Below are 25,056 nucleotides of genomic sequence, written 5' to 3' on the forward strand. Positions count from 1 at the left end.
CAATAAGAACCAGCTGATTTTTTAATAGAACAACCTGTCTTATGTAATTACACCAAACGGTTCAAGATCTCTAGTTCATGAAGTTATCATTCTTCATATTTCTAATTTTGTTAAGGAAAATGGATTTTCGCTGGGAAACATTAAAGCTGAAGTTAAAAGGATTACACTTCCCAAAAAGGGCAGTGGTTAAAGTTTGAAAGGGCCTTGTCATGATTTCCAGGCTGTCTGATTTCCAATTGGAGCAAATCCAGGCGTTGTGGCGAATGTGAGATTTTTATACTGCTGCCTGCTCATGCTTTGGTCAAATTTAAGAGAACTGGTTGGATATGATTTCATCGCCAGCTCTCCACCATGTAATAAAAGTTCTCTAAAGTCGAGATATATCTTAACAGTTCAAGGCCTGGTGGACTCGAAAGTTATAAATATTTTCTCATAAAAATGAATCTAACAAAGTATTCAGAGATCCAATCAGTAGTTTGTTCATTGTTGAGTGGGATAGGTTGTTTAGATTTCTCTAAACCTTACAGTATTACAATATATGTGATAAAGATATCCCATTTCAACTTTCAAACCACTCCTGGATTTTTTACCTCTAGCCCTTCCAAGATGATGATAGAAAAATGTTCCAACAATAAGGAACAGCAGAAGCCATCTTTACCCAAAAAAAAAAAAAAAGAACACGAACCTGGCTGAATCCAACTCCTATAGGTTTGATTGTAGATTTGCAGCATTCTCGTGAATGTATCAAAGTAACCAATTTGATATATCGGATCCTCTCAAATTTCTATATAGTTAATGGTAAGTACAGCCTGGAATATATAGGTGCTCATTAATCACAATTAAGCCAGGAGTACCCTGCTCTAGAAGAGAGTCTGTTGACCTACAGTTACCATGTTTAACTCTTTTGACTCTATATTAATCTCATGCTCGGCCCATTAATGCTTGTAAAACTTTCTGCAATTTTTTTTCTCCTCTGTTCCTTTAATCATTGCTGATTTGTTGTCCGAAACAAGTTGTAGAATAAAGAAGAATTAGTGGAACTTTTTGTGTCCAAAGAAATTATAGCAGCTTATGCTAAATTCACGTGGAACTGATTTATTTTACATCCAATAATCAATGCTTATTGTTTAAGGTCAACGCCGCCCATATCGATCAAACCATGTTACTGTGGTAGGAAGTGCGGATGCCCATGAAAAGCAAGGTGGCTTCAAGAATACCCCACTTCTCCTCCTGCAAGACCGTTGAGAGTTCTAAAAGTCGGTGCATTAAATCATAAATTATGCTTACTGATCATTAAAAAAAAAGTACTACCAGGCCATGCCATAGTTGATATATAAGTACAGACTTTGATCATCAGTTATATTGTGTCTAAATTTTTCATACATAGATTATCCACTTCAAATAAATCATATATTTACACACTTGGCGACCAGAATTTTCAGATAGTTAGGTTCCTCTAAAGCTTTTGAAGCAAAGCAAAATGACGGTATGTTTCTTTTTGTACTGTTGCAATTCATTTATGAAGTTTTGAATGTAACCAGATCCCTGATTTATTTCAAAATTGTTTCCCTCAAAGTTTGGTCCTAAAAAAAAGAAAATTCCAATTTCTCTAGGACAAAAAATTTAGAAATTACAATGCTTATGTACAGTTGTTTAACTTATTTATAATAAGAAAATTTAAGTCTCAGGTTCAAATATATTCAACTTGAATAACTTGTTATATGTAGTTATTTTCAGCTCAATTATCAATATCCTATCAGTACTAATTCGTTTAATTGGTTTATTTTCTCAGATCATAGAGATGAGAGTTCATATGGATTGTGCTGGATGTGAAAGCAAGGTGAAAACTGCTCTTCAGAAACTCAAAGGTGGGCTGTTGATACCACAAATCTAGTACTTCTATATGATTATATATCCTCCTACTTTGCCTATATAAAATTTTAAATTGATGATAATATTAAGGATTTTCCATGTGCACACAGGCGTCGACGAAGTTGACACTGATATGGGCACGCAAAAGGTGACGGTCAATGGATATGCTGACCAGAAAAAGGTTCTTAAAACTGTTAGGAAAACCGGCCGGCGAGCCGAGCTGTGGCAGCTTCCCTACAATCCAGAGCACCACAGTTTTGCTAATCACTACAATCAACACCAATGCAATGGCCCCTTGACATATTATGCACCCCAACCTTCCTCTTCTTACAATTACTATAAGCATGGATATGATAGCAATGATCCTGCCTATTATCGTCACCCTGCTCACTCTACTATTTTTGGTCATCAAACTGGTTCGGCTTTTAGTGATGAGAATCCTCGCGCTTGTTCTATGATGTGAATTAATTCAAACCAAAAAAAAAATAAAAATTGCTACAAACCTTTGTTTTAGGGTCTAAGAATGATAAAACTGTAATACCTTTTCTTCAATCAAATTGTAGATTGGAACTGTAATTTATGTTTTCTGATAATTTAAAAGAATAAGAAACTTTTTAATTTGGGTATTTCCGTTATTTAAATCCATTAAATTTTCTTATATAAATTTGGATTTGAGTTTTATGCATGCTAGATCATATATGTTTGACTTAAAGATTGTTTTTGCCACTCTCTTTGGTCTTAGCATTTAGTAATACATATACAAACAAAAAAAACAAAGACAGAATAAATAAATTTTAGTAAAATTTTATTATGTTTACTCAAATCACTTAAAGCCACCTAATAAAAAAATTGTTAGGATAAGATTAAATTTTAAGTCACTATCACATAGGCATCAGCTTGGCAAACATTTAATTTCTTTCCCCTGATTGACCAAATCAACATCATGTAGTATATCAATTATCAAAGCAACCAAAACGTCAACCATACAAATTGCAGAAACTAGAAATAAATAAAATCTACAACAGAAAATGAAATTAAGGAGCTAGATCCATTCATTAATAATTGATTCTTCATTCACTCCAAATAATACTTAAACCTCCCCTTTAAGGGCTTCCACTTTTAACCCAGACTCACTCCATACAGACAAAAGCAGCGACTCGTCATACAATTTAACAACAGATAAAACTAGTCATGAAGCAGCAGCAAAATCCTTGTAAAAGGAATTGCCAAAGCCCTGGCTTGTATTATTTACGACAGGATCTATTACACAAGACATAGATTATAGATAGACCTTCCTTAATCCTCAGTTATTACAGGCATTTGCTGCTTTGTCTTTGGAATGTCCATTTTTTTGCTTCAGCCACAGGTGCATGGATCACAGCCGCAGCTTGTTCCACACTTGCACCCACTTTCTGCTCCCAAACTCATCTCGGACCCCTCAAAGTTCCTGCGAGTTAAACCCATGGTTTCAAATTTTCTTAATTCCCATAAAAACATTAAGAAAAACTTTGATTTACTGGTGATAATAAAATTCGAATCTAGTTTTTTTTGCCACTAACATCTTCACTGTCGCAACTCCGGAGATGATGGTCCCTGTTGTGGTCTTCTCAGTGTATCCCAAGTTAAGGTTCCTGCTGCATCTGCAGAATTCAAAGGCAAAAATTGAAATCAAACAAGTTGAAAGAGAATTGGTTTCAAATGTGTTCTCTTATCTTCTATTTCTAAAAAATATAAACGCGTATGCACATGCATATACACATATGCGCATATATGTAACAAAAAAAAAAACGATAATTACAAGTAACAGATAGAATTATATATTACGAGCAGCTATCACCGCATTTACAGTCAGAACCACAGGTGCATCCTGAAGACATTTTTTTTTTTTTGCAGAGTGAAGAGGAGATTGGGAAAATTTCTACTAGGGATTCAATAGAAAAAAGGAAGAGATGAGTTTGATACGAGACCTGGACTGGTATTTATAGTGGACTTGAAGAAAGGGAGAGTGGATATTCACCGTACACGTGGCAAATCCTTGGATAATTGCTTCTTTGGAATTGTACAATTGCATCAGGCTCTTCCCCATGGAGAAAAAAAAAACGAAAATCTTTGTCTGTTGCCCTTCCTTGAATCCTTGTGGACAGCGATTAAAATTATAAATAAAAAATACATTATTCAAAAAACTAATACTATAGTCTTATTTGACCCCTTTTTTTTTTTGTCACAATCATTTAAGACAATAAGCCTTTTTAAAATAATTTGGAGAATGCTTAATTTGATTCTTGTTATCATACAACAAGAAGTTATACAGTAAACAACAAGGAAAGGAAATGATTGGCAACAGCTGTGCGGTTTATTTGATAATATTATATTTTTAATTTCAGTGATTAAAATTTAAATTTTAATAATTTTAAATATAAAAATAATTGAAAAAAATTAGTTGTTAAAATTAATTATTCAAAATTTAAAGTGTTGGGGAAAATATTTTTCAATTTTATGCGTGTGAAAGTGAAACTAAGATGCTATAATCTCTGGAGATCAAACTCTTGCATAAATGAAAACCAAAAATGGGTTGCTAAAGCTAATTGTTGCTTTGGGTTTTGATCTCTTTTTCTTTTCTTATAATTACTCTTTTGGTTGTAAAAGTTAGATATTAAGGTAGTAAACAAGTAATATTGAAAATTGATGTTCACTTATAATAAATACATATCCCTTTAAAATTTAAAATTTGCCATCCATCAAGAAGATGTCAATTATCCATATATAATCATATATCATTTTCGCTTGTAAATATTTTTCTAATAAATTCTAATCCATCAACTGTGGGAATATCGAAACTTTGTAGCATATGATGAGAATATGATAAAATAGTTGATGGCCAAATAGAATATGATGAAAATAAAATTAAAAAAAAAATTGAATAAAACAAGTTGAGATTAGTGATGGCAATAGGTTGGATCGAGATGAATTTTTACTCACCTTGATCTGATCCGATTTTATAATTATAAAATTCGTATTCGATTCGACTTGAATTTTTTTTAATTTTTTCATACACGAACCCGACTCAATATTATATTAATTGTATTCGATCCGAAATTAATAAAATATTAATTTTATAATATAAAATATTATTTTTTAAATATAAATATATAATTATATAATTATATATAAATAAAAAATTTTAAAAATAATTAAAAGATAATTTTTAATATAATATCGGATCGAATTTGTCTAAAATCTGAATCCGATCCTACCTGAAATTCGATTTAAAAAAAAAAATCGATTCTATGAGGTCTAATTTAATCTGATTGAAACTCGTCGGGCTCGGATCGGACTAATATCCCTAGTTGAGATACATTACTTGTTACTTGTAGGCATCAAAGTGACGAAACATTTTTCTTGCAACGTCTAAGTTTTGTTGCTCTTTCTTTGTAATGATATATAAGAAAACCTAGTTAGACCTCTCATGGCTGGATTATAATTTCTATACATACTGGTAAATCACAAATTGATTGATTAAATCAATCTTTGGTTTCAATTAGCCAAGAAAAAATCAATATTTGTTCTTTTTTTTTCTTTTCAATTTAATCAAATGATAAGATTTAAAAAATAATAGTTAAAAGAAAGAAAGCAAAGAAATGATAGAGGAGGGAGTAGGAATGATGTCAAAACGACATAAGTCTCATTATAACATAATCAATACATGTTTTCCGCACTGAGTTTGATTTCTCATCACCATTTACAAGCATTCTAAGACCAGATTTCAGCTCTGATATTCCTTCCCACAGCACTGCCCGGACTTGATATATAGGAACGCCTTTTGCCCTTTTTTCCAACTTGTCAAACACTTCTCCAGCCTCAGTCTCATCAATTTTATTTGCAACTGCCAAGGATGGTCGATTCACAGACCTTCCTGATGGTGCTCTAGGTCTAAGACTAAATCTTTCAGTTGTTCCCACGGTGGAATTCCTTTCCTACCATCTAATGCAGCAACGAGGTCTACAACGTATGCCAAAACCTCAGTTCGTTCTATGTGGCGGAGGAAAGCATGTCCAATTCCACAATTATGGTGAGCACCCTTTATTAATCCTGGAATATCAGCCACTGTAATTGAGAAGTCGTCGAAGTTCAAATTCCCTAAATTTGGCCTCGGATAGAGTCGTGGAGCACACTGACCTATTGCAGGCTTAGCCCTAGAGATAGCCCCTAGAAGAGTACTTTTACCAGCATTGGGCATCCCTACCAGACCCACATCAGCAAGGCCCTTAAGTTCTAGCGCAAGAACAGCTTCAGAACCAGACAAACCAGTTTGAAGAGATGATTGATCATCATTTAATGCTTCAACCTCAAATGCATTATCACTCTGGACTTCATACTTAGTAGTCTTAGGCTTCATTGAAACATTCGGGTAACAGACATTACCTCAACTACCTTCCCCTCCATAAGCAACTATTAATCGCTGACCTTGCTCCGTCACGTTACACCTAATTTCTTCCTAAGCTTCTGATTCAGGCCAATTCGCTTGTTTCATGTTCTTGATTAGTCCACAGTTACGTCATTTTTTAATAAATATTGCTCCATAGTTATTTCAGTACAAGAAGATAACTGACCAGCAACATGCACCGATTTTTCTCTGCCATACTTGATAGGGAAACCTGATAGTTGGAAGAAGGTTTTGTCGGCATTCATAGTGAGCTAGCGAAAACAGTGGCTCCGAAAGGTTTGTTATTGCCTAATAGGTGGGCCCAATCGGACAAAGAATGTACTGATCTTTGCCCAAGGATTGCTATAGGCCGTTTGGCATCCCGCCTCCAATACGGAGATTGGAAGATGGGCTTAAAAGGATTAATGGGCCCAAAAAACATTAATGGTTACTTGTAGTGAATACATGATGAACATTTACAACTTGCAAGCTAATTTATCATTTTTTTTCTTTATTGTCATTTGAATTGTGGTAATTCGGCAATTCATGTAAATTCACATATCTATTTCGTGTTTATCTAGTATTAAACACATGTAAAAGATAAAATATATATTTTTTATTTTGTTAAATTAATATATGATTTTTGTTAAAATTTTATTGTATTATTTTTGTATCTTATTATTATATCTTATTTAAAATTTTCAAGTTATATTAGTATAATAAATAATCGAGAAAGAACTATAGTTTTTTTACAAAAAAAAACTACAATGTCAATCAACACTAAGGTACATTACATTGATTGCAAAGAATTTATTTTGACTACTTTTGATTTTAAGTTGTTATAGAAAGTTTTTTCTTTCTTTAGTGATGAGAATCCTCACAAATCAAGCTAGCCTGCTAATGCCAGCCTCATACAAAAGTAGAAACATATTATTATAGTGAGCTACTGCTAACCAGGAGTCAAAGAAGGACTACTTGATTAACTTCTTTTCATTGAGAGAGAGAAGAAAGACAACTTCATTGACCAATTGAAACCAAGCCGGTGGTGATGTATAATAGACTGAGCAATTTGATTGACCAATGTTTAGGCATGCAATGTACGAGTACGAGTTCCATTACAACATCAAACAAATCTCAGCAGTCAGATATCATAAGGGAGCCCAAATTTGATGCTCAATAGAAGCCTTGCATGCTTGTACCTATTGCCTTTTTTGTCATGTAACGGAACTGTCCGGATCCCGGTTCTCAACTCTGATACAGGCAAACATGCTTGGCCTCCGAAATCAGGTTTCCCTGTGGTGTCATACTCAAGGACTTCAATCCGAAGCACAGCTAATTCAGGAACTCTTAAGATGAATTCAAACTCCTCGTTCCATACAGGTAACCACTCATCTTCTATTTTTGCTGTTTCCCTTATATCGCGATCTGCTCGAGCGCCAGCTATTCCAATCTGCAGACAGATAACTAAGTCACCAAAAACTGCATACTTGTCCTGTTATTAGGAATGTGAAATGTGAAACAGTGAAGTGTATTAGAGAAATATTAGGAATTTTAATCATCTCACTCTTGTATAGAAGTCAGGTGGGGAATAGCGATCAAAGGCTGTGTGGGGGAAATCCTGGTGCCAACCTTCCCCCAGGAAAACTTTTACCTGTAAACATGCCAAAAAAAAAATGATTTGAGCTATGAAAGACTGACATAGTGAAGGAACCAAATGATGCACTTATAAGGAGGGCTAAATTGATCCACCGTCATAACAGTCTTGACGTCCAATGGCGCATTAGGATTAAAAACTTCATCATTTGGACCCCTCTGCAATAAAAAGTCAGGTTTTTTCACATAGCCGCATCCACCATTGGCTTTAAACATTCCTTGCATTATCCAGAGGTGCTTTCCATGTCCCTGTCAGAATCGAAGCCAGATAAGATCATAAGAATAGTTCAACTGCATAAACAATGAGTAGAGAATGACACTTATACCAACAAGCATTTAGAGTAAAGCTCAAGAACTAATAGTTAAACATAATCAGCCGAAGTGCTCTTGGAAGGTCTGTGGGCAATAGCTAAGGCAATTTCCTTAAAAGGGATTCTTTGACATGGGTCTCACGGCTAGCTAACTTTTCCATAGAAGAGGCTGATGAAAGAATCAAGGCCAGTATTTTTGCTATGATGTCAACTTCTTCAAGTGAAACAATCAAACCGGAAATAGCTGTGAAATAATATGACTGAAGCCAAAAATATTGGACCTGAAAAGGTCTTACCTGCATGTTAAATGCAACCATTTGAGCTCCATGCATCCATCCAACAAAAGGATTGTAATTAGAAGAGTCAAGGCGTGTGCCCTTAGGAAATACCCTCAACAAATTCCGCTGAGTAAACCTAGAGAAAGAATGCAATAAATTTGATAACTAATAAGAGGGTGAAAACACAAAATATCAATATTTATCGTCAGTGTTTAACCGCATGCATGCTGCCAGTTAGCCGATCTGATGTATCTAACATGTTATTTTGTTATATAATCACTTGCTAAACTATGCATCTTTTGCATTGTTAGAGCACAAATTTCTTGTGTCTTATCGAAAAGGTTGAACTAGGAGATTGAAATTTCAGGCGATAGAAAAGAATATCCATAACAACATGCAAAACTGCTAATGCTTTAGAAAGTTGTTTATTTATGAACTATAAAGTAACTGCTGAAAATAAACAGAGGCCGGTATACCCGACAATTTTAGTTCCATGTGTTCTAGTAGCATTTTCAAGCTCTTGTTCACTCAAGCTAAGCCGTCTAACTTTCTTAGGATCATCACTCAGCCAGTTTTCTAATCCACCTTTCAGCTTCCCTGCATGTATGGCAATTAGTTGCCTGTATTGAGGCACAGCCTTCTCCTCATCTTCATCCGGAACATGTTCTCCTATATCTGATGGATTCCGCTACCAAATCATAAATGAAACTTAGGTAAGAAATTATTGTCGACATTTGATCACTGAAGCATATATATATTTAACTCTAATTAGGCACCGGGCTACTAGCTTGACGTTCATTTCTTACTGTTCTACTCTCATTTTCTGAAACTTCTTCTCCTGCAGTATTTCCTTCGAGGTACTCCTTTGGGGGTTTGGTTGAAATCAGAACCCTTCTCTTCAATAATTCCGGTGAAGGAAATTGCTCTAAAATTTCTGTTTCAGTGCAGTAGAGCATTTCTCCAAAAGTTTCTGTGACCATCTAAAGAAAAAAGCACATTTCAGGCTTAGTATTGGTAACATTCCATAATTCCACTCTCACTCTAAGCTCACCTTAGCCACTTTCTTCTGAAGATTTTGATTTAAGTGGTCTTCAAAAGTGATCACAACGGGATATTCCGAAGCATGAAATGCATTCTCCTTAATTGCTTGCAAACATTTTTGGAGGTCCACAGGAGAAGTGAGAGTCCTGCAGTTTTAGTGAATTCATCACTTTGGTTTCATGCATTTTTGTAAAAATTGTAAACTACTTGAAAAAAGTAATGTTATAATAGTTATTATAACTTAAAAAAAGTATTAGCAAGTGCATCTTCTGTCAGGATCACTTCATTTCAGATTCTAGAATTTACTTGTAAAAATGAGTTTTCCCTCACAAGAAAAATACAGATGGATTAATAAAAGAGTATGCTAACTTCATACCCGCCATGACGAACTTCCACATCGTTTCCCTTGGAATTTGGCCAAAGATCCAATTCAATTACTCTTACACCTCTAAGCAGGGCATTTTTAATTGGTACAACACTGCTGGCACTGCTGACTTGGTTCCCAGTCAAGTAGGAGTTATGGCCCGTAAATAAGAAATAATGTGCCAATGAAGCATTCATGTCATGATGCACCTAAATTCAAATAGATCTTCCTCTGAATTAGTAAGGCAGACTGAAGCTTTCCACAATAGTAGACTAGATTCATCATAACTACCAGAGATCATCCAATGATTAGTCCAGGAAGAGGGGAACGGAATTATGGGAATGGAGGGTTTAAGTGCTTCAATTTCATCATTTATATTGAATCAGAAAGAAACTAGGCAGTATATATTTGCTAGTATATTATGAACTAATGCATGTAGACTATTGGACTCTCAGTTTCAATAATCAGGTTCAAATCCGTAACCTCAATTACCAAAAAAATGATAATTCAATTATATCTGCTGCAAATTATAGGCTTGGGTAGTTTATTATTATTAAAAACTTTAAACCATGTAAGTATTGATAGATTCCTCTGTTCATATTAAGAGAAAAACCCCAATTACCTTTTGAGGAGGGTGAGCAAGGTTATGATCACCAAGGAGATATCTAAAGAAGGCTTCTAAATGGAGACCTCTCCTGTGGAAGATGTTGAGATGCTTGAGGCTATCAAAAATGGCCTGAGCATCCTCCTTGGTGGCATTCATTTCTCCTTGATGTTCAATCAGAAACCTCAGCAGCTCATCAACTGTCATCATTCCGCTTCGTGAATAACGGTAAAACGCATTCTTGACATCTAGAGGTGGCTCAACTGCCCTTGCCTTGAATATTCTCTTCCAACACAGGCAGACCTTGAAATTCTGCTTCAACATCTCCCCTTTCACAGACTAAGACTGAAATCTCAACTCTGATGATGTTTCTTTCTCCTTCTCAGTACTGAAGTTTTCCTTGTATATATATGAAGATGGAAAAACAGGAATGGCTTTTTAATAAAGTGAGAATATGTGCTCAAGCAATGACTCTAAGGAAGCTGAAACTGTCCATATTCCATCATATTTATTACATATCAGCTGCTTGGGAATGAAATGTTTAACAAGTTGCTACTTTTTTACTTGGTACCAAGGGAAGAGATCGCTTGTCATTCGCTAAAAAAGGGTAAAATTAAGGGTCAAAGGAGAGCAAGGAATGAAGTGGGGACCTGCTTCTTTTCTTTGTGCATTTCTCTTTTTGGCAGCAAAGTAGAGGAAAATGCTTGGCACCCAGATTTTATATTCTCTAACCAGGCGAGGGAAAGAATTTCTCGAGGTTTTAGTCTATATTAGGGGAATCTATGGATTATGGATTATTGAGCTGGAAATTTTGACCAGGCATCTGCACTGGAAAGACAAATAAAACAAAGTATACTGGTAGGTGTCTTTAATGTCATTAACAAAACTACTAGTACCATTATGAACAACTCATTACCATTGATGCCTTTTGAACATTACCAGACAAGAACAGGTGCTGGCCCCTTGGGGGCCTAAAGGAAAAAAAAATTGGTAGGGCATTCTTGGTTGAAAATAAGGAGTTAAGATATATTGACTCAAGTCGTCGTGTGGGCAGCTTGAGTGACCGGGTCAATTTTGAGTATGATACATACATCCTTTCGGTTTCAAATTCTGACTCAAGTTTCTGAAACACCATCATGTTTGGATAATTTCAAAATTTAGATGAATTTAAGTAACTAAACGTAGTAATGCACTATAAATTTCTTGCATTTGATTACTATTACAGAACACAAAAATGAGATGTGATGGTTTTTTGTTTCGGGAGATTAGTATCTATTGCATTTGCGTGGACATCCCAATTATGGGAAAGTACTGTACTAATAAAACGGTGTAAGACTAAATATGTACTTGGACAAACTCAAAGCGCATGAGAAGCCTAAGTGAAGTGAACTTCTCTCCTTTGCGGTTAAATAAAGGCACTGCCCTAATGCCTGGTCTCAATTCGGACACCGGCAGGCAAGTCTGGCCAGCGAAATAATCTTTCTCAGGCATGTTATATTCACGAACTTCAACTCGAAGTAAAGCTATTTCCGGAACTGTCAATGGAAATGTGAACTCCTCATCCCACACTGGGGTCCAATTGCCCTTTCTTTTCTTTGTTTTCTTCATTGTCTTATCTGCGGGTACTCCTGCTATGCCAATCTGCTTAGAGATAGGAATTGCTTGAACATCTGAGTAATTGGATGATTGATTTCTGCCAATCAGATTTCTAAGTACCATAAGCAAGTAGTAATAGTTACCCTGGTGTAGAATTCTGGTGGAGACCAAAGATTAAGCTGCCTTTGTCTAAAATCTAAATGCCATCCATCTCCCATATATACTTTGACCTGTTGGGTAGCATGGGAAGACAATTAGAGCAAAGATGATCACTATGGCGAGAATCAGTTCTTTTATTATTTTTTTAAATTTCCACACTCACTTTTATGATTTTCTTCACTTGAAGCTTTGCTTTAGGATAAAAAACCTGATCATTTGGACCCACATTCATCAGAAAGTCTGGCTTTTTCACATAGCCACTCCCTCCGTTGGATCTAAACATTCCATGCATCAACCATAGAGATTTGCCATATCCCTGCAATTAGACCAGAAAACATGTTTATTAATCTTAGACCCAAAAAATTTCTAGGAGCCAATCAGACAGATCATGTAGAAAAAAGTTTTCAGATATTGAAAAAGGGAATACAAACCAAACCTGCATGTTTAATGCAACCATTTGAGCCCCATGCATCCAACCCATTAGAGGATTGTAGTTTGAGGAATTAACCCGAGTACCCCTAGGATATATCCTCAAAATGTTCCTCTGTGTGAACCTAAACACCATTATTTCCAGGATTAGATTAGATTAAATTCAGTCATAAATAAATTTTGAACATTGTTCTTTTTCAAAATATGGAGTGCGATCACTAACATTAAAAAAGTTACTTATTACAGTTGCTGTTTACCTGACAACTTCTGTTCCATGACAGATAGTAGCCTTTTCAAATTTTTGTTCACTCAAACTTAGACGTCTAACTTTATCTATCTCAACTTTTAGTTTCTCCCTCAGCTTTCCCTTTGGCTTTCCAGCTGGAATGGAAATTAGATTCTTGTACGTAGGTGGCCCTAATGGGCGTAATAGACGATCATAGGTTTCATTGTCACCATCATATTGAATATGTTCACTAGTATCACAATCACTCTGCAGGTAAAACAGGGCAAAAATTTAAAAATCTAAGGAGAAATGTAGGCAGAAATATGAAAAAGAGAATAAGTTTTTCTTCTTTTTTTTTTTTTGCCTTTTTTCAGCTGACCTTCTCATCATCATATGTGAGGTCTGCTGACATTCTCCCCCATATATCCTCATCAGAATCTTTTTCTGTGTGGGAGTTACTTCTTCTGCCTGATAAGCTTATATCTTCAAGGTATTCTTTTGGAGGTTTAGTTGATATGACAATTCGATATTTCAGTTCCTCCGGGGAAGGGAATTCTTGCACACAATCAGAGTCAGGATAAAACAACATGTTTCCAAATGTTTGGGTGACCATCTATAGACCAAACAAGTGCTGTGAAGCATTAATTACAAATGTATGATTTCAGGAAAGAGTGGTGGTATTAAAATTATAATAAGAAAATGATAAAAAAACCTGAGCAACTTTAGCTTGAAGATCTGGGGTAAGGTGATCTTCAAAAGTAATTATCACTGGATATGGAGACGCTGAAAAGGCATGTTCTTTAATGGATCTCAAACATTTTATCAGCTCCACAGGAGTTGTCAGTGTCCTACATTTCATAATTACACAAAACCAGCGCTACATTATCTCAGAAAAAGAAAAACCTTGAAATCACAAGAATCTTTTAAGTAAATTCAGTTGAGAATTCTTTTCTTTTTTTTGTAATTTTTAGACATGAAATGTACATACCATCCATGAAGAACAAGGACATCATCTTTTGTAGAATTTGGCCATAAATCAAGTTCCACCACTCTTAAACCTCTCTTAAGTGCCTTTATGATTGGAACATCGCTGCAATCACTGCTGATTTGATTTCCAGTCAAATATGAATTGTGACCAGTATATATGAAGTAGTAGGAGAGAGGAGCAGTCATATCTTGATGAACCTGATCAATGGAATTTGCTCTATGTTAAACATTAAAATGTACTTTGGTTTTTCTATCTCCAAACAAATATCTAATATTTGTAACTTTTCCTAGCACATGTGCAACCAAACAAAACACCAAGAAAGAAGAAATAGCAGATTAATACCTGATCAAGGAGAGAAGGGTTGAGATCCACAGAGAATAAGTAAAAGTGAAAATCTTCAAGACTTAGAGCCTGCTTTGTAAACTTTACGTTATTGTTATGCCTCCTCTGGAGCACTTCCTCCACAATCCTCTCAGCATCTTCAATGGAAGCTTCAGCATCACCTTGAACCTCCATCAAGAACCGCCTCAGCTGCTCCACTGTCATGCAGGTACCCCCCTCGGCGTACTCCATGAAAACCTCCTTCACGTCCATTGGTGGCCCTGCCTCAGTGACCCCAAATTTCTTAGGGAAGCAAATGCACATGCTATAATTTCCCATGTACCCCACGATCAGAAATGAGCCGCGAGAAACCTTCCTTCACAGAATCAGATAAAAAGAAACATAAAATGTCAAGTGCTGATGACTATCTTTACTTTCCTTTCAACTTGTTTCTACCTTCTTGGAATATTATTGTTGAATGTTGATTTATTGATGATTTTGACAAGTGATATTCCCCAACTCTCTTTATATATCAGATTTGTTCAACAAACTACCGCCTGCTTTGTTTTACTGCCATGAGGGATTCCTGGAAAGTTGGATTTTACTCCCACATGGAAACATGATCAGAAAAGAAATGGAAGCAGATAATTTCTGATAAATATTGGTATATTGTTTAGAAACAAGAATAATCTGTGATAGTCGTGGATGTCTAAATTAATTTTAAAGTGTCGGATTGTTTCTGTGATTTTAGTCAAAGTCTTTCTTTTACATTTAGTTTTATATGTCTTTTTTGTTTGTTTAAACTTTTTCCAGATAAAGCTTGCCATGTTTGTCCATGTTCAGAATATTTTATTTTCATTTCCACAGAGTATGATAGAAAGAATCAAAGAATCCCTTTCTTTTTTTTGATGAATTTTAAAAGACCCCAAACAAGAATCAATTCCAAAACGTTGGATTACTCGTCAGGATCGAACCGAAAATAAAAATAAAACATCCTTCTTATAAACTTTGATGGGTAATATCCTTAATTATTTGCAATTACAATGACATTTGAACAATGATCAATATATTAAAAACAAATTATTTTTAATTTCAAATTATAATGTCAATCATTTAATTGAATCCCAAGATCACAAAAATAGATTCAAATTCAAACACATATTGAATCTGACATAAAATTGACCCGGCAATTAGCAATTTTTTTTTTTTTTGCTTGTCAAGGTAAAAAAAGCATGCAACAGGACATATAGGAACCTTTTAAGATGGTGGATCTGAAAATGTCGAGAGAAAGTTTTGCAATAGTTGATGGAGATGTCTTACAATCCATCCATCTCCATCCCCATCTCCACTCTGTCTAATCTAACATTTATCCCTTCTAATTAACGAGTCAATCAAAGTTTCTTACTTTTTTCTTCTTTCTGTCAATGAGATTTTTTTTTGACGTGGGCCGTAATAACATGAGCAGCATGAGCATAGCAAAGCGCAAAGGAGAGCAGACAGGTCGATGGAGATGAGATGGCCCATTTGCACGTGAATAACGCCGCTCTCTACTCATTATGTAAACCAGCTGGTCAAATTTTTAGTAATTTAATATGCTTCAATTTACTATTACAAATTAATAATTTTATTTGTCCTGATCCACTACTTTCTTCGACTAGCAGTTTCCATTTTTGTTCTTTTTTGTTTTTTTTTTTTGGTTGGATTGACTTGCTTTTTTGTCTTTGGCCTTCTAGTTGGACCTATAATTAGAACCTTACAACGATATTCGAAAAGATTTAAATCAAGTTTTTAAAATAAAATTAATATATTGAAAAATTTTATTACATAAATTAAATGTATAAAAATTTAAAATTTTTTAATATATTTTTTAAATAGATATTTTTATTAAAAATTGTAATAATTTTTTATATTGAATTAATATTAATTAAATTTAAATTTTAAATAATATTTTATATATTATAAATTTTCTCATTAAATTTGTCAACTTATCATTTTAAAATTTTTATTAAATCTTTTTTTAATAAAAAAATTTAACAAATTTTATCTAAAAAAATTTATCTAAATTTTGTCCTAGATCCCATGAGATCAACTTGCTTTTAACCATTAGATATGGCTGGGAAATTCAGAACCATAGATTTATCTTTTTGCTGTGTGATCAAAGATTGCGTGGGTGGGAGTGGAAGAAAATTGGAAAAGGAATATTTAAAGAAAGGACAAATATTTTGAATTAACTCTTTATTAGGGAAAAATGATAAATTTAAAAACTATCGGAAAGGATATTGTAATTATTTGAAAATTTCTTTTTTATTCCGATAAAAATTTCATGTTATTTACTTGATTATTAGTTTTAGTCCTCGTTGCACGTAAATATTTATTTTTAAATAATTATATATTATGAATATATACTTATACGTTGGAAAAATATTTAAAATTCATATGATAGTAAAAAATTATTTGAAATTAATAAAATACATATAAACATGTAAAATCTGTCTCATGTACAATATATATTAGATTAAAATAATAAAATACATATAAAAATTAAGTGATAAATATAAAATTTACTCTAAATATTTTAGTTTTATATTTCCTTGGAACGGGCCCTTATTGTCTATTATTGGACCTTGATTATGGGCTTTAGATAGTCTGGCCCAATTTCTTAAGCCATTGGGTCTGGGTAAGACCGTACGAAAAATCTAACCCAATATGCAATTAGTGGCACACGTTAATCAAAGGTTTTTCATATTTTTTTAATTCTTAAAATTTTTTTATCTAATTTTAAAAAAATTACTTGCTGGAATTTTTAATTTTCAAAAGTCTAATAAACAAGTATTTTATATGAACTAATACTTGAAAAGAATTTTTTAAATTAAACCCTCATAAATTATTTTCTTATCATTATACAAACTATTATACATAAATTAAAATTGTGATTTTTTGTTTTTTTACTGATAAATGGTATAAGAAATAATTTATCATATCTGAAAAATAACGTTGATAAATATGATATGTATTAAAATTGTAATAAAATACAAAAAATAAAAAAAAAAATTGAAAATTTTTATAAATTCCAATTAAAAAAAAGCACCCGCAGCATGAGACAGAAGAGCGTTTCATTTCATCCATCCGAAGGTAAAGGGAAGGACGTCGTCGTTTCAGATAGCTATGATGTCCACAAATAACAGAAACTACCAACTCTAGGTGTCCTGTTTGGCTGCACTTCATTTCAGCCTCAGATGGCAAAGAGATTGGGCGCTCAGCTCTTCGTTAGCAGTTAGTGACTGTCCCTTCTCTCTTTCTCTTTCCTTCACTTTTCAATTTTTCAATTTGGGTTTTGTTTAATTTTTAAGGAATTAATTCTAACACTTGGTCGCAGGGTTGTCATTTTTCACAACCCATCAAGAGCTTAAAACTTTATTTTCGCCATTTGGTGTTGTTAAAGAAGGTACTAAAATTTTCATTCAATTTATTATGATTTTCTCCGAAATTCAGAGTACTTGACCAATCCCTGTATTGGGTTGTCGTTTTTTTTTTTTTTTTTGTTGAGTGAGTAGCTAACCTCATCAGAGACCCCAAGACTCAAAGGCCTAAAGGGTTTGGTTTTGTTACATATGAAACTGAGATGGAGGCACAGAAGGCATTAAAAGCCATGAATGGCAGGGTAATATCCTCATAATTCACCTTCATTATATATCTTTTTCTTTCCAATGGCAATTTCGATTTGCCATCTGATTGTCTGGTAAATATGTGGTTCATTATGTGTAAGAAAGTTCTGATCAATGCTCTGCTTACTACGTTCATTAGTTTTGTTTTATGTTGTGTAAACTTGCTTTAATAAGAGTAAAGTTGAGATTTTGAGCATTTTCCTTGTTATCAAAACATGCTGCGAAATGCATATTCCCAGCGACCCTGTCTTACATGTTATTGTTCTTTGCACAGATTGTCCGCGGAAGGCTGATATTTGTTGAATTCGCAAATGGTACAAGTCCAAAGAATGATACAAACAGCTGAAAATGGAGGTGAGACATGGTACAATAATGCTTGTTTCAAAATCTTTTCATTTACCAACATTTTGTAAGGTAGGTTCCAGTAGTATCATGTGCTTAGAGAACTCAAAAGCCATTACAGTATTTGTAGAATGCAACTCTGCAGTGATGAGTAAAGTATGAAAACATTGTGATTGTTATGATTATTTGAAGAAAATGAAACAATGGTATACCATTTTGGATAAACTTGAGTAAATTGCATCCTTCAAAAGCTATTGACTTGCTTTATTGAGCTTGTACATGATAATCAGAAAGCTTTATGTTCTTTGCCTTGTTACTAGTATTGTTATTATACTTTGCCAAAAACTATCCCATTGATCCGAAATTTTAACAGTTTTGCATAACGTTACTATTGTGAAAACAAGTGCTTGTTGTAGCATTAGGGGATGGATCCACAACACCAGCTAGTTGAGAATTGAGAAACAAGTAATGCTGCTGTATATAACTTCGAAAATAAAATCACACTTGCGTGAAAATTAAAGCATGGATGGTCATGCTTGAAGATGAATTGGCGAAGTATTTATTTTAGTTAAGCTGGTGAGCACGCATAGGGAATAACTTGTTTTTAAAGTAAACCTATGTAGTTGGAGCATTGTTCTGAATCAAATAGCTAATATCCTGGTTTAAACTAATATTCAGGATTAGGAATATAATTGAGAGAATGCACTAGGTGGATCAAACACTTCTTTTTTTTTTATTTTTTTTCTTTGGCAGGTGTACAAGAAGCTGAAATTACTTCTGTCAAAACAAAAAACATTTTTTTTAGATCATAAATACGCTGCAAAACAGGGAAAATAATCCACAGATACTAATTGAAAAGCAAAAGATTATGTTACAAGGATATAATGGACATCAGGTAGTTGAAATCTCAACCAGACATCTCTTCATAGTCGACTAACTCAAAGCGCATAAGAAGTCTTACAGAGTTGAACTTCTCTCCCTTTTCATTAAAGAGGGGAACTGCCCGAATCCCTGACTTCAGTTCAGAGACTGGCAAACAAGTTTGACCGCCAAAATCATCCTTCTCAGACATGTCATATTCATGGACCTCAACTCGAAGCAAAGCCAGTTCAGGAACAGTCAATGGAAATGCAAATTCTTCATCCCAAACAGGTGTCCAGTTGTCTTCTTTTTTCTTTGTTTTCTTCATTATTTCATCAGCTGGCACTCCTGCTATGCCAACCTGCATTAAAAATTCAGAGTTAAATTCATGCAACAAGGTAATCAAACTACTTTGTTCTTCGTCAATTCACAATCATTTTTGCTTTTAAATACTCAGAAGTTCAGATACATGCACATACAAACAATTATTATCTCGGGCTACTGGTGCAAATCATCTTACCTTGGTGTAGAAGTCAGGTGGAGAATAGAAGTCAAAGTGTGTTTGTTTAAAATCTAAGTGCCACCCATCTCCCATATAGACTTTCACCTGTCAAGAAGACAACAAAGGATTCAATAAAACTGTAAAAGGGTGTTGAGAATGAATCTGTTAATATTGCATTATGCTTACCTTTAAAGTTTTCTTCACAGGTAACTTAGCTTTTGGATCAAACACCCCACTCTTCGGATCCGCATTCATCAGAAAATCCGGTTTTTTCACATAACCACAGCCTCCATTAGATCTAAACATCCCATGCATCAGCCAAAGAGACGTACCGTATCCCTGCAATTAGACCAAAACCTTGTTGGTTGGACATATAAAGTGCACTATGAAACCCTGTCATTCAAATTTGGGTGGTAACAACAAATTTTGCATTCAAATTAAGAAGGAAAGATAGCATTGAAGAAAATGCTTTTAGTATTTATAGCATGTTCTAATTCGATATGCTCGCGTTTGTGACTTCAATGCTGAAAAACACGTTCAGGAAGTAATGCTGAAAAACACGTTCAGGAAGTCATGCTTTCCTCTCTTCTACCTCTTTTCTTTTAGTCTCTAAAAAGCACATTCATAAGGAAAATTTAAATGAAACACACCGGAGATTGAACACTTTTATCCCTACAAGCTAATATCTTATCACCTATGACCACATCAAATATATGAACTTAGTTATTTCACTCGGGGACTTAATTCAATGAAACACTATTACTTACCTTCAGCCTAAAGTTCACCGACTATAACACAAATCTAGAAACAATCTTCCAGACTAATCCAGCTAGTTGAGGCAAGACTTGGCATTAGTTTTAGAGTACAGCATTTAAATATTCAATGATTTGGGCAACTGAAATAGGTAGAGAACTAGAGATACAAAACCTGCATGTTAAAGGCAACCATTTGAGCTCCATGCATCCAACCAATCAGTGGCTTGTAGTTGGAGGAGTTAAACCGAGTACCCTTAGGATATATTCTCAGGAAATTCTTCTGGGTAAATCTAAATACAATGATCATGAGGATTATATAAATGGGAATTGTCAAAAAGTTATTAATAAAGCAGAAAAATCAATTACATTTTACATATTCAGCACATCATAACAGGAAGGTTTGATTTGAAACTAATAATACAAATAATTACCTCACAACATCTCTCCCATTGGACATTGTGGCCTTTTCAAGTGCTTGTTCACTCAGACTAAGGCGCCGAACTTTATCAAGTTCAACTTTTAGTGCCTCCTTCAAACCTCCCTTAGGTTTGCCAGCATGAATGGCAATAAGACGGTGGTACACAGGTGCTTCTGAAGGGGATACTTCAGGTTCAGGTGCATCCGAATCTTCATCATCCTGATTGTTCTCGCTTGCATCACTATCAGTCTGCAAACCATAGAGGAAACTTCAATGTGAATACCAAAAAAGCTACATAAGTCTTGGAAGATGGTGCAAATATCTAGGTGCACCTGTAAAAGATTCCTCATCATCTCTAATAAAAGGTACATAATAGGCTAAATGAAACCAACATGTAATTCCATTCATTTCCAAGCACACCTTATCATCTTCTTGATTAGCTGTAAGCTCTGCTGGTTCTTTTCCCCACACATCATCATCAGAATCCTTCCCCTTTTGTGAATTATTCATTTTGTCCTTGTTATTCTGAGCTTCAAGGTACTCTTTGGGAGGTTTGGTTGATATAATGATGCGATACTTCAAATCCTCCGGTGAAGGGAATTCCTTTAAACATTGATCAGTTTCAGGGCAAAACAGCATTTTTCCAAATGTTTGAGTAACCATCTACCATGAAATTAGTTTCACGTCAGTCAAAGGTGATACCAAGCACAACTGCTGGCTGATAGATAAAGAATTGTATAAAGAACCTGAGCAGCTTTCGCCTGAAGATCTGGAGTCAGGTGGTCTTCAAGAGTAATTATAACGGGATACGGGGATGCACTAAAAGCATGTTCTTTAATGGACTTTAAGCATCTAATGAGTTCTACGGGAGTTGTCAAAGTCCTAGTTTCATAAACAGACAATTCAAAGAATGTTCAAGAAGAAGAAACAAAACAAAATAAAAAGAATAAGCTGACTCAAGATGGAAGTAATATCAAATGTTAATTGCTGCAGAAAAAGAAGGAATAGATGTTGGTTCACTTTTTCTCTCCTCTATTCGATGGTTCTTTCTACTTTGGCATTAAGTAGATATTCAAACCTGAATCATTATCTCCTAATAGACATTGATTATCTTTTTACTCTCTATTCAAAGTTTCAAAAGTTCTTTTGCGGCCTCGTTAAGGGTTCCTGGGCATGGATCTAAACAGAAATTGATTCATTGATTAACACATACTATCACTTGTACCAAAAAGACATCAGATTAGCTACCTTAAATAACCATGCTTCAAAGCTATTACGTTCTAAAATTAAGCTGCTAAGTATGACCTATAGGGAAGAGAACATCCACCCTATTTACTTCCTCCAGGGGAAAAAAGCCCAATTTGGAAACAAGCAAGCACCAAGACTTTTCAAAACCACCTCATTGATTGATGGACTTGGTCTCCTAAAACACTTAAATGAAAATGAGACAAAATTATGTACTCCTCGTGCAGAGGAAATTGATATCTTGCTGACTGCCTGTAGATGCAAGGTTTCTCAACTTTTTGTAGGTATGGGGATCCAACAAGGAGAAAAAAAAAAATCTACCGAACCTCTCATCTTACTAAGTAAACAAAAATAATAGTTTATCAAAGGTTAACAGTATTCCATTCATAAAAAGCTCAATTGTAAATCAAACCATGCCTGCTAATCAATGCTACAAAAGCATGCATTTTGCCTCATAAATCAATGATTTCTAAGTTGTTCTTATTACCATCTTAAGTTCCTGTCTAGAGAAAGAAAATCAATATAGTTCTATCAAGACATTCCCACATTGAAAAACATACTGACTATACTTCATAATCCAATAACAAGGAAATTAGAAGTATATTTTACCTTCCATGTAGAACATGCACATCATTTTTTGCGTTATTTGGCCATATATCAAGCTCCACCACTCTCACACCTCTCTTCAGTGCCTTTATGATTGGGACATCGCTGCAGTCACTGCTGAGCTGATTTCCCGTCAAGTATGAATTGTGACCAGTGTATATGAAATAATGTGACAAAGGTGCTGTCATGTCATGGTGGACCTGAAGACAAAGATCGTACTAATTGTCAAACAAATGGCCCCATAATCTCCACAAAAGAGTTGCAAGCAAGTTTCCGATTATCTAATTTTAGTAGAATTGCAATTATCAAGGAAGAGAAAAAAAAATTGGATAAGGAACATTCCTCAATTTTCTGTGTAAAATTATAAAATTTTGCTAGTGATTGGATCAAAATTTCAAAATCATATGCACTTTGCTTGAAGAGAACAACTTGTTCAAACAAGAAACATCAAAGACTAATTTTGTTATAGTTTTGAAAGAGCATTCCTTTTCTTTCCAAAACAAGACAGAAAAAAGGCAAACTTTGGGAGTACATGAATAGCACGAAAAACAACCTCCAGCAGCACCAAAAACTCAAATCTTTAACATACCAAAAAAAGGGGGAAAAATTTTCACAACCAATAAAATTCCAAAAAGATACGAGAGTTTTTGGAACCTCAACAAAACAGAACATCAAGAAACAGAGGAAAAAGGAAAATATCAAAAATGGGAAGAAGAAGAAAAAACCAGAGCACCTGATCACCAATGGGCGGATTCAGATCTGCAGAAAACAAGTAATGATGGAAATCATCAAGAGTTAAAGTGTGTCTCCTGAACTTAGCCATATGATGTCGTTTCTGCAGCACCTGCTGTAAAATCCCCTCTGCATCCGCCACCGTCGCACCGCTTTGCCCCTGCACATCCACCAAGAATCTATGCAGCTGCTCCGCCGTCATGTGGGGCGCACCTTCAGCATACTTCATGAATGCATCCTTAACGTCCGGTGGTGGTGCTGCCTCAGTGACTTTGAACCTCCTGGTAAAGCACAGGCACATCCTATAACTCCCCATCGATCAACTCTGTATTTCCTTTCCCCTGATCAAAATGAAAGTGAAAAAGGTTTGACGGGCCTCTGGTTTCCTTGGGGTGATATTTAAATGGACATTGGATTATATTATAAGTATCCCAAGGTGGGTTTAGTTTAGTTTTCTTTGTTTGTTTCTATATTTTTTTAATTCTGTAAGTGTGTAATGAGAATGGAGCAGAGCTTTCGCCTTGCTTTTGCTTTGGTCTCAGCTTTTCGTCAAGATTTTATTTCATTTGAAACTATAGCTTCCCTGACTTCTAGCTTTAAAGTCTACTTCTTGTTTGTCGTCGAAGAAAATAAAGAGAAAATGTACACTTGTTTGTTGGGTGTGAAAAAAAAAAATGAAAAGACAGAGCGTTTTATCAATAATCAATTTGTTCATATTTTAATTTAAAACTCTTCAAGCTTAATTATTTATTTTTCTCGTCTCATTAATTCCATTTATTTTTCTGATTTTAAAAAGAGATTTGAATCGACTCTTTTAAAAAGGATAAAATTTTCAAAATACGGTGAAAAAAATTTAAATTCTCAATGAGTTAATTAGTAAAAAATTAACCTATTTATAAAATATAATAGATTAATTTTTCCAAATTGTGTGGGGTTCTAAGACTCAGTGATTAAAAAAAAATGTTAAATCATTATAATTATTTGGAACGTATTTACTGATAATTTGTGCTTCAAAGTTCAAACACCGCCAAAAATGTTAATCCATGCTTTTCCACCAAGATGTTTAATAGCACGAGAAAATTATGAATGTTAAGAATTTGGTCCAACAACAACACAAATCGATGAGTCCATTGAAAGAAAATATATTTTTGGAAATATAAAAAATAATTTCCTTTTACCTAAAAAATTCCAATAAGTAACGAATAATGTAAGTGTAAAAGTTAGGTAGCTTGATTTGCACATGATGAATTGTTTTTTTTTTTTTTGACATAATCATTAAAAAAATTCGAAAGAAAGAGGCATCCAATGACATGGGAGGTCAAAGGGTTTGTAGTGATAAAATAAAGGCAATACTTGCACTATCACGTGGACTCGTTGTTCATCCGGTTATCCCAATTATCGACTTTTTTAGTGCTATTTTTGTTTATTATTAAATGATTATTTTACAAAATAGTTTAGTGCTTATTATCTGTCATAGATGTTATTTTTTAAAATAATCACAAAATTTAATTACATTAAATTTTGAATTCTTCATTTTTTTTTGTAATAATTAATCTCTATATCTTATTTATTTATTTATTTGCCACGGAATTATTTATACATAAGTATGTAACTGTAAATAAATATATAAACAATATATATTTCTCATATAAGATCACATATTTC

General features: G+C 34.2%; 6 protein-coding genes and 1 pseudogene across 7 annotated transcripts; 2 read left to right on the forward strand and 5 right to left on the reverse strand.

Moving 5' to 3' along the window:
• The first annotated feature begins 1,801 nt into the window (after positions 1–1,801).
• LOC111286718 (Heavy metal transport/detoxification superfamily protein) lies at positions 1,802–2,335 on the forward strand. Its single transcript, XM_022876859.2, has 2 exons — positions 1,802–1,868; positions 1,983–2,335. Exons 1-2 carry the CDS (start codon positions 1,802–1,804, stop codon positions 2,333–2,335), a joined length of 420 nt encoding a protein of 139 aa, XP_022732594.1.
• A 566-nt stretch (positions 2,336–2,901) lies between these two features.
• LOC111285585 (metallothionein-like protein 1) lies at positions 2,902–3,848 on the reverse strand. Its single transcript, XM_022875103.2, has 3 exons — positions 3,697–3,848; positions 3,432–3,512; positions 2,902–3,319 (listed from the first exon to the last, which is right to left on the reverse strand). Exons 1-3 carry the CDS (start codon positions 3,747–3,749, stop codon positions 3,229–3,231), a joined length of 225 nt encoding a protein of 74 aa, XP_022730838.1. The 5' UTR covers positions 3,750–3,848; the 3' UTR covers positions 2,902–3,228.
• Positions 3,849–5,525: 1,677 nt separating this feature from the next.
• LOC111286382 (putative GTP-binding protein OBGM, mitochondrial pseudogene) lies at positions 5,526–6,712 on the reverse strand (annotated as a pseudogene).
• Positions 6,713–7,315: 603 nt separating this feature from the next.
• Positions 7,316–11,383, reverse strand: LOC111285594 (phosphoinositide phospholipase C 1-like). 2 transcript variants are annotated; one of them, XM_022875115.2, is made up of 9 exons: positions 10,565–11,383; positions 9,955–10,151; positions 9,589–9,724; positions 9,314–9,517; positions 9,014–9,225; positions 8,556–8,673; positions 8,045–8,197; positions 7,860–7,946; positions 7,316–7,745 (listed from the first exon to the last, which is right to left on the reverse strand). In XM_022875115.2, exons 1-9 carry the CDS (start codon positions 10,868–10,870, stop codon positions 7,437–7,439), a joined length of 1,722 nt encoding a protein of 573 aa, XP_022730850.1. In that variant the 5' UTR covers positions 10,871–11,383; the 3' UTR covers positions 7,316–7,436. The 2 variants fall into 2 exon arrangements, with proteins under 2 accessions (XP_022730850.1, XP_022730851.1); XM_022875116.2 differs by having other exon boundaries at positions 9,344–9,517; positions 10,565–11,378.
• A 74-nt stretch (positions 11,384–11,457) lies between these two features.
• LOC111285593 (phosphoinositide phospholipase C 4-like) lies at positions 11,458–15,131 on the reverse strand. The gene is made up of 9 exons (XM_022875114.2): positions 14,287–15,131; positions 13,945–14,141; positions 13,669–13,804; positions 13,336–13,569; positions 12,988–13,223; positions 12,738–12,855; positions 12,465–12,617; positions 12,286–12,372; positions 11,458–12,187 (listed from the first exon to the last, which is right to left on the reverse strand). The coding sequence occupies exons 1-9, from the start codon at positions 14,602–14,604 to the stop codon at positions 11,882–11,884; spliced, it is 1,785 nt and encodes a 594-aa protein (XP_022730849.1). The 5' UTR covers positions 14,605–15,131; the 3' UTR covers positions 11,458–11,881.
• A 2,232-nt stretch (positions 15,132–17,363) lies between these two features.
• Positions 17,364–18,497, forward strand: LOC111286043 (organelle RRM domain-containing protein 6, chloroplastic-like). Its single transcript, XM_022875803.2, has 4 exons — positions 17,364–17,538; positions 17,642–17,710; positions 17,820–17,926; positions 18,205–18,497. Exons 1-4 carry the CDS (start codon positions 17,502–17,504, stop codon positions 18,274–18,276), a joined length of 285 nt encoding a protein of 94 aa, XP_022731538.1. The 5' UTR covers positions 17,364–17,501; the 3' UTR covers positions 18,277–18,497.
• A 485-nt stretch (positions 18,498–18,982) lies between these two features.
• On the reverse strand, positions 18,983–24,121 carry LOC111286042 (phosphoinositide phospholipase C 4-like). The gene is made up of 9 exons (XM_022875802.2): positions 23,393–24,121; positions 22,663–22,859; positions 21,555–21,690; positions 21,229–21,471; positions 20,822–21,057; positions 20,563–20,680; positions 19,822–19,974; positions 19,654–19,740; positions 18,983–19,494 (listed from the first exon to the last, which is right to left on the reverse strand). The coding sequence occupies exons 1-9, from the start codon at positions 23,705–23,707 to the stop codon at positions 19,180–19,182; spliced, it is 1,800 nt and encodes a 599-aa protein (XP_022731537.2). The 5' UTR covers positions 23,708–24,121; the 3' UTR covers positions 18,983–19,179.
• Positions 24,122–25,056: the final 935 nt, after the last annotated feature.

The sequence above is a fragment of the Durio zibethinus genome, chromosome 6 (genome assembly GCF_047325235.1).
Source record: "Durio zibethinus cultivar Kanyao isolate XHJ-2024 chromosome 6, ASM4732523v1, whole genome shotgun sequence".
Taxonomy (NCBI): domain Eukaryota; kingdom Viridiplantae; phylum Streptophyta; class Magnoliopsida; order Malvales; family Malvaceae; genus Durio; species Durio zibethinus.

Coding starts and splice junctions, on each gene's coding strand:
- LOC111285593 (XM_022875114.2), bottom strand. CDS start 14,604: ATGGGAAATTATAGCATGTGCATTTGCTTCCCTAAGAAATTTGGGGTC. Junction 12,856..12,987: donor CATGGAACAGAAGTTGTCAG/GTAAACAGCAAC, acceptor AATGGTGTTTAG/GTTCACACAGAGGAACATTT. Junction 12,618..12,737: donor TGGTTGCATTAAACATGCAG/GTTTGGTTTGTA, acceptor GTCTAATTGCAG/GGATATGGCAAATCTCTATG.
- LOC111286043 (XM_022875803.2), top strand. CDS start 17,502: ATGGCAAAGAGATTGGGCGCTCAGCTCTTCGTTAGCA. Junction 17,539..17,641: donor CGCTCAGCTCTTCGTTAGCA/GTTAGTGACTGT, acceptor ACTTGGTCGCAG/GGTTGTCATTTTTCACAACC. Junction 17,711..17,819: donor ATTTGGTGTTGTTAAAGAAG/GTACTAAAATTT, acceptor TTGAGTGAGTAG/CTAACCTCATCAGAGACCCC.
- LOC111286042 (XM_022875802.2), bottom strand. CDS start 23,707: ATGGGGAGTTATAGGATGTGCCTGTGCTTTACCAGGAGGTTCAAAGTC. Junction 22,860..23,392: donor ATCCGCCCATTGGTGATCAG/GTGCTCTGGTTT, acceptor CTTTGTCTTCAG/GTCCACCATGACATGACAGC. Junction 21,472..21,554: donor TTCAGGCGAAAGCTGCTCAG/GTTCTTTATACA, acceptor ATTTCATGGTAG/ATGGTTACTCAAACATTTGG.
- LOC111285594 (XM_022875115.2), bottom strand. CDS start 10,870: ATGTTGAAGCAGAATTTCAAGGTCTGCCTGTGTTGGAAGAGAATATTC. Junction 7,947..8,044: donor ACGTCAAGACTGTTATGACG/GTGGATCAATTT, acceptor GCATGTTTACAG/GTAAAAGTTTTCCTGGGGGA. Junction 7,746..7,859: donor CACCTGACTTCTATACAAGA/GTGAGATGATTA, acceptor ATCTGTCTGCAG/ATTGGAATAGCTGGCGCTCG.
- LOC111286718 (XM_022876859.2), top strand. CDS start 1,802: ATGAGAGTTCATATGGATTGTGCTGGATGTGAAAGCAAGGTGAAAACT. Junction 1,869..1,982: donor TGCTCTTCAGAAACTCAAAG/GTGGGCTGTTGA, acceptor ATGTGCACACAG/GCGTCGACGAAGTTGACACT.
- LOC111285585 (XM_022875103.2), bottom strand. CDS start 3,749: ATGTCTTCAGGATGCACCTGTGGTTCTGACTGTAAATGCGGTGATAGC. Junction 3,513..3,696: donor AAATGCGGTGATAGCTGCTC/GTAATATATAAT, acceptor TGAATTCTGCAG/ATGCAGCAGGAACCTTAACT. Junction 3,320..3,431: donor GGAGTTGCGACAGTGAAGAT/GTTAGTGGCAAA, acceptor TTTAACTCGCAG/GAACTTTGAGGGGTCCGAGA.